Source organism: Episyrphus balteatus, chromosome 1, assembly GCF_945859705.1.
Source record: "Episyrphus balteatus chromosome 1, idEpiBalt1.1, whole genome shotgun sequence".
Lineage (NCBI taxonomy): Eukaryota > Metazoa > Arthropoda > Insecta > Diptera > Syrphidae > Episyrphus > Episyrphus balteatus.
The window spans coordinates 37920701-37938538 of NC_079134.1; the positions used below are offsets into that span (position 1 = coordinate 37920701).

Here is a 17838-nt window from a genome sequence, read left to right on the forward strand (position 1 = left end):
CAAAAACATAACTAACAAAATTATCAAAATCCTTAGGGATCCATATTAATATTTAACTCTACGTTCTATTTTGTTCTATTCTTAATATTTTATTAGATTTCACTGTTCTCGAAAATTAAATTAAGCCCCATCCAACTCTAAACACATTGTTCGACAAGCTTTTTCCATATTTTACATTCAATTTGACTTCATTTGTCATTTCATAAAACAAACAAACAAACAAAATACATAATAAAATTCAATTTTCTCGACTTCTCTCCCAATATATAATTTGATTACACCCCAATTTTAAGAAAATTCAAAATTTCTTACACATTCCTGAGAATTATGTATATGTATTTGTATAAATCAAAAATACCATAAACAACAAAACATTTCACATTGTTTTATTCTATAAGAAAATAAATCCTTCGAACTCGAATTTAAACAGCAACAACTTCAGGTGATGATGATGATGATGTTGTCATCACTTCATCTTCAACACCTTCTTCGTCCTTCAGTACTCCTTCTTCAACATCACTCATCCCACGTTGCCAAGGAATCTCCTTCCTCAAATCCTCCTTCCCCAACACCGCCTTCCATTTGTCATAGATCATTTGTGCAACACCAACTGTATCACCAACTGCCTTCGTCTGATACACCTTCCTATCCACTCCAAATGGACTCTCAATATCCTTAAATACTTTATGCCTGAAACCATTCTCACTAAACCTACCACCGCCCTCATCCAGTGCCTTCTGCATTGTGTCCAAAAATAACCTCCACCTTGGCAAGTGGAAATCCACAACCATGCCAGCCCACTGTTTCGTCGCATAGTCCAGAATCCTGGCATTCGGTCCCCATGTGGTTATTTGATTGCGAGCATTTATCTCCAACAGAATCTCCTCCAAAGGACTCCATGCCAATCGTTTCGCACTTGCCAGCCACCTGCCGAGCAGGAATTTTTCATGTGTTGCCAACACTTTATCCATGTCGTACAGTATGTCAATCATGCAAGTAGCCAACCAGCGGAACCGCCTCGAATCACCCCCCCGGTATGCCTCCATCAAATTCACATAAACTTTGTCCCCAGCCAGTTGAAGGAACTGTCGTGTCAGATCCACCAAGTCATGACGCCACAGTCCACTTTCCGACAAGTTAGCCTGCAGCATTTGATCGAACGCCTGCTCCACCCACGACGTGTTGTACCATACCCACGGTGTCAGATTAGTTGCTGGCCTGCGGGCCACCACATATTTGCCCCGAATTTTCAACACTCCCCGATACGAGTACACTGACCTCTTAAGGTACTCCCAAGCTTTTTGCAAATGGCCCAACTCCGATCCATATCGAGCACTAACAAACGTCCCAAACCATTGGTCCAAATCAAAATCATCTTTCACCCAGGCCCGCTCCAAGGCCAACGAATACATAACATAATTTTGATCGATTCCTTCTGGAGCTATTCCCACTCCCAACATTGTCGAATTTTCCATCGACCTCGCCAGTCGAATCCTGGTATTTACAATGCCCGCGGAACCATGCATTCCCAGTGTTCCACCAAAATTATGCAACATGCACCAGATAAACGGTTGGCCATAATACGAGTGCGTTCGTTCATATTGTGGAAACTGTTCACTCTGAAGGTCGAGCACTAGCAAATGATTGCGTGGGACGGCTGTCAGAAATGCCTCAATGAGTTGGCCTTTCCAAAATGGATTCTTCACAAACATCCAGCCTTGGAGAAGCCACACGGCTGACGCATCAACAGCGGACATTGCTGCGTAAATATTGGCAGCGGTTTGCTTGAGATAAGCTGCCTCCGACTTGGCCGGTTGAATTTCATTAAACGGGTCACTGAAGTAGATGTGATCGGAGCCATATGCAGCGATGATGGCGCGCAAAAATCGCTCTCCAATTTCGCGGAAGAGCTGACGATTGGGGTCGGCAAACAGGGGGCAGCACAAGTTGTCCGGAAAGCGATTCCATCGTTCGACAATGGCGAACGTCTCATTCGGATAGATTCGTGCTATGGCCTTGGGCAGGTGGCCAGCGAACGCAGGCAGTGCAACTGTAATTCCAAGGTTCCGTTGTGCTTTGATGATTTCCTTTTGCAAAAGTAATTGCATTCGCCGATAGGTGGGGGTGAGGGGACCAGCCCATCCGCGGATATTTCCCATTCGTTGCCTATACAAAAACAAACAAACAAGGATGAAAATGAGAAAGATACATAAAAAGAAGGGGGGGGGGGGGGAGTAAAATCAATTATCATCATTACTCCTTACCAAGCAAGGAATGCTGGACCAGCAAAATGCTCATAGATTTCGTCATCGCTGAGGCCATAGTCTTTGTAGAGGTCAGTCCAAATTTGCTCCTGGATGGGGGCAATTGTAAGCGATATACCCATTAGAGCCATCCAGTCGATATGACGTCTCCAATCTATCCATGACCACCAGGCAAAGCTGTAGCTCCATGTGCAAACATTTTGATAGTAGATGAATGCACTTTGCGATTGGGAGATGATGTTCGTTGGATCGTCGTCGTTCGGGGCTGGCAGTTCGTTCGGAATGTGCTCTAATTGATTACCCGACCATGATACATCCCCATGGAGGTTGTACTTCAGGTAATGATGGAATCCTTTTGTAGCGGAAATACCATCTGAAGCGAGGATACGGATGTTGCCGTTCGTTGAAGATTGTTTCAGCTGTAAGTAAAAATATATGGTTGCTTGATGGTGATACATAATCTTTTTGATTGGGAAAGGGTTGTTGGAATATATGATTGAAATGAAATGGAGTTTGCACTTAGGTCCGAAAAAGCGAATTGAATCGAATATTGTGGTGTATTTGGAGAATAATTTATTAATGTTCTTTGGAGTGCAATAAAGTTATTGAGGATAATCCGAGCACTTAACAGTGATCCCAACTGATGGGTAAATGTATGTTTTTATTTTTGAGTTTTTGGGGGAAGATATATGGATAATTAAGAGGTTTGTTTGTATATCTCAAAGTGCTGGAAGAAATCAAGTGTGGTTAAAATAATTTTTGATTGGATTTTATAATATGAAATGGAAAAAGGGAAATTCATACGAGTTTAAACTAAGAAACTGGGGCAGTTAAAACATTCAAGGTTGTTTTTCAAAGGGTTTTTAATTAAACTTTGTAGAGATATATTCTTTTAAATGAGTCATGAAATAAAATCGTATAGTGTAAACCTACAAATGCAGTGGAAACAAAAATGCTGAAAATAAATGCAGACATAAAATTATTTTTTGAAAAATAAGGAAAAGTATCAAAAAGTGGTATGATTTTTTTGAAAACTTTTAATTTTTCCAGAGTTCTTTATATTATTCCACAAATTGAACATCCCCAATCAATGATGGGTTGTTCTGTGATCCCAGGGCAAGGATAAGACCTTCTTTGAGCTCAGAAAAACACCAAAAGCAGGAACAAAACAAATAGGGACTTGAGAAATTATTAATTTCACGAGTTCGAAATCGGGATTAGAAGCATGAAGCTCATTTATGTTTGCACGGCCATACCGCTAAGAGTGTCACGTCTTAACTAAGTAGGAAAATTAAAGAATAAACAAGCTTGGTCATTTTTCGGGGATGAATACCGCAAGAATTCTTATGCGAAAATATGCAGAAAACCTCAAACCTACTGGTGGTAAAGCTTAGTGCTGAATGGCTGAATAGTAACAAGAACGGAACAATAACTCATTCATGCAAAAAGAGAGTTTCCCAAAGAATTAATGCATTTTTGAAACAAAAGAAAAACACACGAAATATTTAAAAAAAAGGTCTTCTCGTCTCCTCTATTGTCATCAATTTTTTTGACTTTACCTCTTAAAAAAAAAAAAAATAGGAAAGGCGTAATGTTTTACCCGTAATAATAATTTCTGAAGAAATAAATTGCACGACTGGGGTTGCATGTACTTGCTCTTATGCTTAAAGTAACTATAATGTTAAAGCTTTTTATTCAAGAAATTTAAAATTCGATATTTTGAAGAAATTTCATAAGTAGTATAAAAAAATTAAATCTGTTTTTATAATTAATAAAACTCCGTTTTAAAATATCTTAAAAAAAAAAAACAAATATGCCATTTTATTTCTCGTATAAAAAGGTATTTTTAGAAAAAAAATTTTGAAAATTGTAGGAGCCGTTTTTTAAAAAAATAATTTTTTATATATAAAATTTTTTTAACATTTTTCAAAAAAAAAGTTGGTATGCCATTTTGAAGAAATAATTAATTTACACATAAAAACTAAATTTCAAAATTTTTCATTGATCCGTTTTCAAAAAATTGATTTTTCAAAAAAAAATTTTGAAATATTTTTTAAAAAACCAAAAATGCGTTTTTTGAAAATTTTCTAAAATTTTAATATTATCTTTACTTACACACTTTTGTATAAAAATTTTCATTTAAATCGGGTTAATTTTGTACGAGATATTCAGAAACGAAAAAAACTGTTCTATGACAGGTACCGTTAATAACGGTACAAAAAATATTTTTTTTATTTAAAAAGTTGGCCCTTATGTGTAGTATTACACACAAAAATTTTAATCAAAATCGTTAGAGCCGTTTTTGAAAAAAATTAACTTTTCTATTTCCGTTATATGGCAGGTACCGTTAGTTTTGGTCATAAAAAAAAAATTTCAATTTCCCCTCTAGGGAATCACCAAAAACTGCTAACTACCAAGTTTGAAAAAAATCACTTCACTCGTTTAGGCTGCAGCTCCAGATAGAGACAGACACACAGACAGACAGACAGACAGACAGAATTGCCGGACCCACTTTTTTGGCATTCTCCATCATCGTAATGTCATGCAAAATTGTTATCTCGAGTTCGATTTTTTTTACGAATCCTAAACTTGCCCTATAGTAAAAATCCTAAACTTGCCCGCAAGTAAAAATGAAAAAAAGACAATTTTTAGCGTTCTAGTTAAAGAATTCGTAACAAATTTGTGAAAATTTTCATCGGTCATAATCATGGGGCCACCTAGGGAGAGATACACTATCTCCAAAAAAAAAAAAATCTTGTGCGCAATTCACACGTGGTTGAAGTGAAACCTTAAAAATCATTTTTCTTGCAAAAAAAAAAAAAAAAAATCGAAAAAATATAACTTTTTTTTATTCCATCACTTTTTTTATATGACAATCTACAATAAATTTTATACCATCTGAAAGCTTATTGTTTCAGCTCAAAATATTTATATCGATCATGTCTGTACAACATCTACAAAAAGAGCTAGAATTGTTTTAACCCAATTAGTTTTCATAAAAAAGCAAAACAATCAATCTCTTTTCTCTTCTAACGCCATTAAATCCATTTTTTCAATTAAAGATTATATAACTTGTAGAGCACGTACCATTATGTGTGATATATCAAATGAAAAGTTATATTGTGTAATATTATCAGCATGTGTATTAAAGTAAAACAAATTTGTTATGTGCTCTAGATCAAAAGATATAACGTGTTTAGAAAAAGAACATCTTTTCTCCGTTATCTCTGAATTTTGAATATGAAATTGATTGAAATTTTTCACAATTATAATCTATTTAATTACCTATCTACTGTATAAATTTCATTCATCTATCTATTAAAACAAAAAAGTTATAATCAATTGATTTTTCCAGTCGCTTTTTCTTTTCATCTTTTTTTTTCAAATTACAACGATACTAAAAAAGTTTTCACTTCAAAAATCTGAATCGGATAAAATCTCCAGAAAATGTTTGACCCCATGGACAAAATCTCCAATAAATAATTTTTTCTCCCACTTTCTCTAAATCCCCAAAAATCTCCAAATAGCAAAAACAAAAACGGTATAGAATGATAAAAAAAAACACTTATGTAAATTCAATGTTTGAGGTTAGTTATCGCAGCTTACAATTAAATTTATGTGAAAATAGGTCTTTCCAAAATGATGTTTGCTTGATACACAACTTGCGCATCTGAAATTTTGGGATTTTCTCTCGGAGATTTTTTTTTTTTTTGAGATTTTTCCCTGGAGATTTTGTCTGTACCCAGATTTGTCTTGGGGATTTCGGCTTTGAGGATTTTCTATAATATGAAATGGAGAAAGGGAAATTCATATGAGTGGAAACTAAGAAATTGGGGGCAGTTAAAACATTCAAGGTTGTTTTTCAAAAGATTTTTAATTGAGAACTTCTTTGATATACATTCTTTTAAATGAGTCATTAAAGCAAAATATAAAGTCGGAAAAATGCAGGCCAACATTTTCAACAATCCAAAATACATTCGACAACTTAACTTAAATTAAAATTCTCGCAAAAAAAAACCAAAAATTATAATCGAAGTAAAGATAAACAAAAATCAGACACTATATCTTACACCATTTATTTGATGTAGCTTCTTTAGATCAAACTTCACGTTGAAAACAACAAGAACGAAATAAATGTTTCAGAGACATGATTTTATTTAAGTATACTTTATTACATGGGGTTCTTTTTGCTCGCTGGCTATATTTAAACCAGCGTTGCCGTTAATTTTTTTTTGAAATGACACTAAAATAATTGATAATTAATTAAATGCAAAAAGTCGGTTTTTTTGTCGAAAAGTTGGACAATAGTATTTTTAAAGATAAAAACTGACAGCCAATTTTTTTGAAAAAAAAGTTTTAAATCAAAATTAAAAGTAACATAAAATTGATATTTATTGAACTTACATAATATGAAGATATATTTAAGCTGACTTCCTGATGTAAAAAGTTACTTAAAATTTTAAAATTTTCATAAATATAAAAGATACAATTTTTGGTGTAGTGCAATAACACCCGCGGCAATAACCCCTGCAGGTGTTATTACCCAAATGAAAAGGAAATATCCCCTGCAGGCTTTATTTAATTTTTAATATGGCAATTACACCTGTGGGTGTTATAGCCTTTTCTTATTTTTTTTTTCCAGTTTCAACTGACCCACTTTATAAGATAGAAAAACAAAACAATTGCAATGCTACGCGCCATACACTTTCAGGAAAGTATGGGGGGGGGGGGGGGGAAGGCACACTATAGGATTTGGGGTGGGTTCGAGTTTGGGTGTAGGCAAATTTTCTTCAAAATTTAAAAGTTTCTTGCAATTCAAAAGAAACTTTGTACATACCCAACCTTGTTTTTAAAAATTTTGTTTTTAAAGCCTGAACTACATCAAAACACAAAGTCAAAAAAGTACGAAAATGTAAACAAAGCTCAAAATCACATGTACATATATTTATCTGACATCTATTGGAAAAAAATTAACTAAAAAAGCTCTTTTGTTTTTGAAGTTTTGAAATTTCAAATAAATAAATAAATAAAAAATTGAAAATGTAAACAAATTACAGTCAACTCCATCTAAGTCGAATTGTCACAGGACACGAAAATTGGTTTGAGTTAGATTGAAATTCGACTAAGAGGCATCTATTTAATCTTTTTGCTGCAGGCGGTTTCATTAAAAACGGTAAAAAAATTTGATTAGAGGAAAATTTGACCTAAAGGAAGTACGGCTTATAGGGAATCTACTGTATTTGAAATTTCAATTGTTTGTCAAAAGAGCTTTTTTCGCAAAATGACAGGAACTATGTGATCGAAGAGCTACCTTACGGAAAGGATATAAAATATTGTTTGAGTGTATTTGTTTTTAAAACTTTGTGAAAATTGAAAGCTTGGTCTTGTTCAAGCTTTTTGAATCGAATACTTTTTTTAAAATGAAAGAGAGATATACAAACAAGCTACTAGGGGGAAGAAGAAAAAACATTGTGTTTACTTTTTTGTACTTTTTTGACTTTGTGTTTTGATGTACCTAGTTCAGGCTTAATTATGAACCTATTTCTTATAAATACAAATTTTAAAACATATAAAAAAAATTGATATTTGTTACTAAAGAAATTTTTAATTAGAATCGTTTTTAAACGATTAGAATCTAAAAAAATTTAAATAAAAAAAAAATACTAAACACTTGAAGCCCTTCTTTCTTTACCCATAAAACATCACAAAAATGAATCGTTTATTTCAGAAACAGCATTAGTCCACTTTTTCCAAAAAATTTCTTTTTGGAAATTTCTCATTTATGTATAGTTATTCATCTTCTGAAAAAAAAATTGAGTATGTCAGACCCCCCAAAATACGACAACTGAAAGAAATGGGTTCAAAATATATGGAAAATTTTCACCCGGTGACAACATTTTTGACTGTTAAATACATGACTTTTTACCAGTTTTAAATTATTTTGGCAGCAATCTTGACACTCACCCCCTTTTGTTATATGTATATCTATAAAAAGGTAAAGAATTACTCTATCTGTATCTATTAAATTCATTAAAATTGTACTCAGGATTCAAAAGTTATAGCCAGATTTCTAGTGGTGGCAGCATTTTTAACTCTTAAATAATATGACATTTTACCAGTTTTAAATTTTTTTGGCAAACATCATGACATGCAAGCCTTTAAGTTATACATAAAAAGGTAAAGATTTACTCTATCTACTGCTATTTAATTTATTAAAATCGAAAGTAGGGTTCAAAAACTATAGCTAAATAAAAACAAAAGTTTTACCACAATAATTTCGTTTATTTCAGAAACGACATAAGTCCACCGACTTTAAAGGCTTAAAAACCCGCAAAGACCTAAAAAAAAGTTTATATTTTAAAGGTTTCTAAATGCATCTTAGGCTAGATTATAACTCGGCATACTCTAAATTTGAAGTGTTGTGGAATTTTAAGTAAAAAACAGTTTTTTGTTGCCCCTAAAAAGTTTATGCTCATGGACTTATGTCGTTTCTGAAATAAACGATTCAAATAGTGTTTTTGGAATTCGATTTCTCAAAAAATTTGCGCATAAGAGCAATTCTGGAACTTGATTTGAATTTGGAGATCAAAATTTATTGGGAAAGTTATTGTTGTCATTTACGGAAAAATCGATATTAAGAAATGTTTTTTTTTTTTCAATTTTTCCCAAAGTGTAATTTTTCTACATAGTCTAAAAAAGATTTTGATCTAAAACATAGCAACCCAAACTTTTAAAAAATGAAAAAAAAAATTTCGATAGCTTTTTTTTTCAAATTTAATTCGTCTAAAATATAAAATTATATTTTGGTTAAAAAAAATAAAAATAGGTAAAATACATACAAAAGTAAGTTCTAACCAAGTTTTGTCGAAATTAAACTATTTTTGTAAAAAATAAAAATAAAAGCAAAAAATCGTATTTTTGCATTTTTATCATTATACTTTCAAGGTTATACGTATACAAAAATAATTTGACTTAAATGTGAAGAACTTTTTATCATTTACAGTTTTTTTTATTAAACTTTTTTCGATAGGAGTTCTTCTTTTGACAGAAATCGTAAAGAAACTCAATTTTTGACACCCACCCACTTTTTCGCCCACCCTCTTCGTTTCCCCAATTTATTTTTCTAATTTAATATACCATTTATCCTATAATTTACCACAACTCATATTCCGATAAAAATAATTATTTTATTTTTCAAAAACTATTTTCACTGGTTTTATTAGCTTTTCTGCCATTTTCATCTTTTCTGAACTTCCAGGTTGTTTGACGTGTAGAAAATTATCATAAAAAAACTCGAGAAGTTGAACATTTTGAATAAAGAGTCGAGTTGTCGGAATCAAGATGTCTTGGGTTGGGTTATCCGGAATTGATTTATGGCAAAATATGTCAAAAAGTAAGTTAAGAAAACACCAAAAAAAAAACCCCAACGGAGTTCTTAAACAATTTTAGTCTTTTATGTCATCAAATATTACACAAAAATGGACTTCGAAAAAATGATTAAGATTCCATTTTGTGTATAGTCGTTTTTCTCCTACTAAATTATTTTTCAGAAAAAAGTATGTAATTACCTGAAAGCTTCTCAGCGGCAAACTTTTGTCAATTTCAATTTCAAATAAATGAGCATGTTTTGGAATCAATCTCATTATTACCCCTTGGGCTGCATCTCTCTGAGTCTCTGCAGAAGTATCTGGAAGACTATTTCGCACTAGATTCTCATACTCTATAAAAATATAAAATAAAAATTCTTCACTGTTACGTCTGAACTTTGATTTATTTTATTAAAATTTCAACTTACGAAGCCACTGATGACTTAAAGTCACACTCAAACACAGACATGCCCCCAAAAGCCACACCTTCCACATTGTTTATATTTATTTTCTGTTTATTTTTTTTTTTTTCTTATTTAATTATTTTTTAAAACTATTTTTAGATTTAAGCTTGAAATTAAATTTCATTGCCACTGAACTGATGCGGTGATGATGGTGATGATGACGCGAATGTAATGGCAGTGAGTTCAAATAAAAAATAAAGAAGCTCACAATAAATCGTCACAATGACTGAAATTGAATTTTGCCCGATGATCATCTTTATTTGTCAACAAAAGATCGCTAAAAACTAATACCAGTAAAAAATACACCCATACTAAGATACTAGAGTGTAGTATATTTCCATAAAATCGAAAACGAACATCTTATCAGCCCAGCAGTATGCGCTTCGGCGGCAGATAAGCCATCTTTTGTGTACTGGACAGCAATGAAATTCAGAGAATGACAATAAAGATTGCATTCCCTTGTTTACGAATAAGCATATCTTTTCAGTATATGCGAGTGTTTGCTTAGGTCCAATCTCTAATACATGTGGAAAAAAATATTCCGCTTGATAAATACGCTTAATCATTATCTATGTCAAGTGTAAGTCATATAAGATATACCTACTTATTGCATTTTATTTTAGTATACGTAGGTATACGATTTTGAGGAAGATATTTATTTTGCTCCCTTAAGAGGGGTCGAATACAGGGTTGGACTTGAGCGAATTTTACTTGTCATATAACTACAAGGGTAAGTTTAAGATTCGTAAAAAAAAAAACAAACTCGAGATAACCATCAGACATGAGATTGCGATGATAGATGCGGTGTGTCTGTCTGTTAGGATTGTGTATTAAATAACCGAAATTTCCATGAAAAGGACTTTTTGGTTGCAAAGTAACCAAATTTATGATTTTCTATTAAATATTATTTATATTTTGTTTATTAGTGTCTAATTTGTTAAAAACTAAAAGTACAGGTAAAATAGTACATAAAATCAAGAAATTAAAAAAAAAAATTGTTACACTCATGAAACTTGGCAAAAAGTTTGCTTTTGGGATAAGAACCAAGGACAAAAAAAGTTTATAAAAGAAAGTTGTGTGGAAGGGTGTTTTTTTGCGGACAAGAGGGAAGGGGTGAAGCTCAAAAATATACTGAAAAAAATGTTTAGTCGAATATCATCATATTACACATGTTTTCAAGGTATTTTTTGATGCTGAATCTAATGACATAAAAATAAAAGTCAATACGATTGCTCTAAGAAAAGTTATTGCCGATTAAACCCATTTCCGGTTAACGTTGCGTTTTCGCAACGTCATGTTTGAAGACTTCTGGAACATAACTGATTTTATTTTTAAATAAACTAAAAAATTATTTGGAAAGATAGTCAAATTATCTAATCGACCTGTTTTTGGATTTTTTTGTAAAAAAATTTTTTCGAGCTTTTTTGGGGCTATGAAAATTTGAGTTTTTCAAAATTTTGAGGTAAAATTTTTGAACTTTTGAAAAATATAGTCAAAATTATAATTTTTCTAAATAGTCTCAACTACAGGTAAATAAGGGTTCAAATTATATTCTAAAATAGTGCTGAAGTAATTTATTTCAGTTGCCTGCTTGTCAGGTAAGATGAAAGCATTCATTGCGTTTTCGCAACGTTAGCCGAAAGGGGTATCAAAATTTTTGAAATAATTTTTTTTTTAATGGAGTATGAATAAATTTTATTTGAGTATTTTTATGAAGAAATGAACCAAATAAAGATACACTGGGTAATGAAAGATTGTTGAAAATGGTATTCATCGAAATATTTTTGATGAATCGGGATATAACATTTCTTGGAGGAAAAGCAGTTTGGCTAGAACACTTACAACGTTGCAATGGAGCACTTCATTGGGATTTCCTTCCCTTTGGATATCTGGTTCATTGGAACCAACAACAAATATTCTAAATTCTAGTTTTGGCATTGGTGTTTCCTTACCAAACTTTTTGCAAATGCCATATATTTTCAATACTTTTAGGAACGCTTCATCCAGCGCATTTGATAGTCAAATATAATTGATCAGTTCGAATCCGATAATTTACTTGTAGCGTTATCATATAAATCAATTCCATCCATCGTTATGATGTTTTCACGAATTGAATTTGGCATTGGAATCAGTGGCGTAGCTAGCTCTGTGGGGGCCCTGTATCCAAATTATTTTGGGGGCCCCTCCCATGTTTATATAATTTTTTTGAAAAAGAAAAGTTGAAAGCTGGAATTTTTCAGCAAGTGTCCATCAACTTCTAAAAAAAAATAACTAGGTATCCCATTTTCAAAAATTTCATAGTTAAAACAATTTTTTTTCATTCCAAAATGTTATTTTTAATTTATATTAAAGCTATTTAGTAAATGCTTTTGTAATAAAACTTCATTTAAATTGAATTATAGTGGCTTGTAGACCAGTGAAAATAATTTTTGCAAAAAAAAAAATTAGCAGCATATGGGTGGTTGGAAAATTCGATATCTTGGCACTATAGAGGCATTCAGAATGTCAAAGCAAAGACCATTAGAAAAGTTTGAGTGTAAATTCACAAACGCATCACTGCAGAGATGTTTTGTGATCATTCCTGTAGCACGTTCATAAATGCAAATAATTAGCATCACTTAAAATTTCAATTGTTCATTATTACAAAGTTGGATAAGCTGATGACCAAATATCAAACAAAAAAGCATCAAAAATTTTTTTGATAAGTTGTTGATGCCGACGCGAGTTGGAGTAAAAATGGGGGAAAAGAAAAAGTATTTAATCAAATTCTAAATTGTTTAGAAATAAGTTAATTTGATAAAATTCAGGGAATATTTTACCACCGCACAAATTAAACTACTAATAGAAACCAGATTAAAATATAAAAGTGAATTTATTGTAGGCAGAAAATCGAAGACAGTATTGTGGAGGAAAGTTCTGGAGGAGATAAAATGTATGGCTCCAGATTGTAATAACAACAAAGAGTTTTTATTAGTTGGACGTGATACTCATAAAAACTCTTTGTTGTAATTAAAATCTGGAGCCACACATTTTATCTCCTCCACACTAAGCAAAAAATGTTTTTAAACGTAAAACTTTTTTTCAATCAGCGTCGCATCGTAATCAGCTGAGCAACGATCAGCATCGCAAAAAAGCAGTGATGCTTACGGACATATTATTCACTAGTTTAAAAATTTCATCTGGATGTAAAGAAATTGAAATGTCAAAAATAAATCCAAATCCATGATATTCACTATCACACAGACAAAAAAATAGTCATTTTTAACTATTTTTACCGACTGTGAATTTATCCTGAGTTTCTGTGTAAAATTTTTTCTCGCCAATATTACTGTCATTTATGGAAAAATCGATCTTAAAAATCGTAGGTACTTTTGTTTTTTCTATTTTTCTCAATATTTTCTGATTTTTCTGATTTGTATATAGCCTAAAAATAATTTTTTAATGTAAAGCCTGGAACGCTGATCGAGCTAAATTTTAGTCGAACTAAAATTCCCATACAAGTTATCGATAGTTTGTATGGGATCCATTTTAGCTCTGATAAAATTTTTAGATAATTTGTATGGGAGCTAAAATTTATCTCGAACAGCGTACCAGGCTTAAAGAACGAAATTCCAAACATTTCACATGGTAACTTTGGTAGCTTTTTTGATTGAAAAATAAAATTTTGATAAAACAACATTTAAAATAGGTAAAAAACAAACCCAATCTTCTTTTTTTTTTTAATTTTTCTCAATATTACTGAGGTTATTTAAAAAAAGTTAAAAGTTTTAGATCTTTTTATTATCTGTTTGCGGGCAATTTATTTGTTTCCTTTGATATGCCATTATCCAAAATTTTCTCAACACCCTTATGCTGATAATATTTTTTTCAACTTTAGTTCCTTACTTACTTACTTTTGTGCTGATTTGCGTGTCTTCGAATTGAAAAAAGTGATTACATGTTGAATTTGTTGTTGATTCATATCCAAAATGCATCGATGAGTACCACACAAAAAACCTTTCATAGTAAGCATAAAATATTAAAATATAATGTTTAACTTATTAGAAATTTTGTTATTTTATTTTCAACAACCTTTTATTACCCAGTATATCTTTATTTGGTTAATATCTTCATAAAAATACTCAAATAAAATTGATTCATACTCCATGTAAAAATAAATTATTTCAAAAATTTTGATACCCCTTTCGGCTAACGTTGCGAAAACGCAACGTGAATTTTCTGGAAAACCAAAAGCTTTTCCAAAAATTTTTTTTTCAGATTTCCTCTATAATTGGGCCAAAAACAGATAGTGTGTAAAATTTCAAGTTTCTAAGTCAACTAGAACTGGTAGCCGCCGGAAATGGGTTAAAAACAAGGTTTGCTTGTTTTTTTACTTCAACAGGTAGAATATAACCAAAATCCATGTGAAAAACATGCAACACTGATGAAATTCGGGATGAAGATTTTAGATAAAGCAGGGACAAAGGATTCATAAAGTTCTTAAAATTGTTTTTGGTGAAAGGGTGTTTTTTTGATGGGTTAAGTTGTGTGCGAGGAAGGTATTATAACAGCTGACTTAAATTTCATTAATTTTTAAAACTTTATGTTAATGTTTTGGTTGGTATAAGAATTAAGAACCTATAAAGTGTACAAAATTATCTAAACACCCTTTGTTTATTTTTTCTAAGAAATGATGAAATTCGGAATTAGTACCACAAAAACTAGGAAAAAATTGTTACACCAATGAAATTTGGTAAAAATGAGTCATTTATAACAGAAACCAAGAAACCGAACGACTATACAAATATTTTAGGTTAAAGGGTGTTTTTTTGGGAAATAGGGAGAAAATATAAATGGTACCCTTACGAAATTCATTAAATATGTTCTCTTTCCCATGGGAATTACGAATAATGTAAGTCTATAAATTTTTTTTAGAAGTAAAGAAAATATGGGTATATTTGAAAAAGTGTGTAATACTAGAGTAATATTAGTGGTACCCTATTGAAATTGAGCAATTATGTTACTTTTAAAATAAGAAACAAGAATCTAAAGTGTCTATAAAAATATCATGGTTAAAAGGGTGTTTTTTTTTTGAGTGAAAACCAAAATGATGGGTGACCCTTATTAAATTTGGTAAAAACATTGAATTTGGGATAGAAAGCAAGAACAAAGAGTTTTCATAAAAAAATTTTGGTGAAATGGTGTTTTTTTCGAAGAGACTGCAATTGGTCCCAAAAAGCCAATTATTCGCGTAAAACGTGTAAGAACTTATATATAAATGTTTGATTTGTCATCAAAACCATAAATAAAATGAATCATTGGCTTTTTGGGACCAATTGCAGATTTTACTGTCTCTTGGAAAAAAACACCCTTTCACCAAAATTTTTTTTATGAAAACTCTTTTTTCTTGCTTTCTTTTCTGGTGGCAGAATTCAGAGTCACCACTCAAGTAAAAATTTTACCCAAGTGAACATTTGCTCTTGCGTTTGGAACACTTAAACTACCTGTTTAAGGATTTCTTTGATTTTAGCTTATGAATACCAACTGAGGAAATTTTGAAGTAAATTCGTGAGCAAACACTCAAAAAACTCATCTCAAACTTGCGCTCTGAATTTCGCTGAAATTCTGAAGAATTATATTTTTTTTTTAATTTTTTTTATTTTCAATTCTTGTTTCATGTTTCGGTTTATTTATTAAAACTGACTACAAAGAAGATTTTGTTCAATTTATTTACTGCAAATGTTGTTTAATTTCGATTTTGGGTGTGTTGACACCTAAGCTAAAGTTGTAATTCACACTATTTCTTGGTTGTCCACATGCACGGTGGCGTATAAGTAATCTTTTTTTTTTTTCTTATATTGACGTTATGGCACTGAATTTAAAAATAAATTAAAAAATAAAAATAGAAATAGAAATTAAATGAGAAATAGAGTTAATTTTTCTTTTTTTACAGTTTTATATTCCAGAGTGATTGGAAATCTTGTACCAAAGTTGCTCAGAAAAATTAATTTTACAAGGCAATAATTGAGTGGGTGGGTGTCAAAAATCGAGGTTTTGTACTATTTCTGTCAAAAGTAGACCTCCTATCAAAAAAATTTAAATACAAAACTTGTAGATAATAAAAATGTCTACAACTTTTGGTCAAACCATTTTTCTATATATCCTCAAAATATTGAGAAAAATGCAAAAATACGATTTTTTGGTTTTTTATTTTTATCTTTTACAAAAAAGATTGGATTTTAACAAAATTCAGTTAAAAAATTACTTTGTATATTATTGTATATTATTATTAAAATAGCCTATTTTTCAATCAAAAAAATTATCGAAAAAATGTTTGATTTTTGAAAAGTTTGGAATGCAGTTATTTAGATTAAAACCTTTTATTTAAGATTATGTAAAAAAAAACTATACTTTTGTATTAGGAAATATTTAGAAAAATTGAAAAAAAAAAAAAAACAAAATAAAAGATTTTTATAATCGATTTTTACGTAAATGACAGTAATATTGGCGAGAAATATTTTTCCATAGAAACCAAATCATATTTTTCGAATCGCCCTTCACCTTCTAAATTTGAATCTAGCATTAGAATAGCTCTAACGTGCAAAGTTTTTCTAATATCGAATTTTGAACTTCCAAAAACACTATTTTTGTGATGTTCCATTTTTACGAAAATCAAAAAGTCTTTTGTTTTCCATCTTTCACAACAGAGAAAAACTAAAAAAATAAGAAAGCTTAACATAATAAAGAAAATCTATTCGCAATCAAATATAATTGCCAATAAACCCAAGAAAATTACTAAACTACAAAAAAATAAATTATTAACAATCTCCCAATGCAAAATAATAATTCCAATATTCCAATCCCCTTCAGCGTTCAGCCTATTATAACCCTTTAAATAGCATAGACCTATCTTGCCCTCCAAAGTTTACCCTCATAACACCAATAAATCCTTGTATTCACATTCGAAACACGTTCATGTTCCCACAGAGTTCATAGGTTCAGACAAAAGCCCCCCCCCCCCCCTTTTTCTTAAGCTTCTTAAGGCAACCATCACAAAGTGTTCCACATTGGGCGCCATTCTATTTTCATCATACGCAACGCGCTATCGAAGAAGAACTCTTGCTTACCACAACACCCAACAACACAGTCCGCAGCAATTAAAATCAAATTACTGTCCAGCAGCGTATGTGTGCTCAGAGAGAGCACAGCTGCACTATGCGGCTTGTAACGGAATTATTCCCGTTACTATGATGGTAAGCTAATGCGTGCGTGCGTGCTTGCCATCGCCATCGTTCAGACACCACACCGAACCGTGCCGCACCGCGCCACATCGAGGTACACCACCATATCGTATGTCCGACGTGAAGTAACACTGAAATCATTAAGTCAAGATGTTTCATTCAATTACAATCGTAATCTGTCAGAATTAATTTGGGTCGTGAGGTTGAGGCTTGTTTCCTTCAAGGATCTTAAACCCACCCTCAACTCAACTCAATCCAACACAACCACCACCCGTCTTCGTCTTCGTTATCGGATATAGCTTCTGCGGTTATATATACATCTCAACATCATCATCGCCATCTCCGACGAGATGACTTAATGCAAACATTAATCAAATCTGACCTTTCTATCGTGCGCCATTGTATAAAATTACTGAAACGTATATATTTTGGCCCCAGGACCGCAAAACCGTTTTTGCATCTTAGAAATAATATTTTCATTGGAAACTTTTTTCGGTTCTTCGTAGAGCAATCCGGAGATATA

At 31.6% G+C, this 17838-nt stretch overlaps 1 protein-coding gene across 1 annotated transcript; it reads right to left on the bottom strand.

The window, feature by feature from the left end:
* Positions 1-422: 422 nt before the first annotated feature.
* On the bottom strand, positions 423-10368 carry LOC129915940 (alpha-N-acetylglucosaminidase). The gene is made up of 4 exons (XM_055995698.1): positions 10060-10368; positions 9833-9984; positions 2265-2683; positions 423-2166 (listed from the first exon to the last, which is right to left on the bottom strand). The coding sequence occupies exons 1-4, from the start codon at positions 10124-10126 to the stop codon at positions 423-425; spliced, it is 2382 nt and encodes a 793-aa protein (XP_055851673.1). The 5' UTR covers positions 10127-10368.
* Between the last annotated feature and the right edge of the window lie 7470 nt (positions 10369-17838).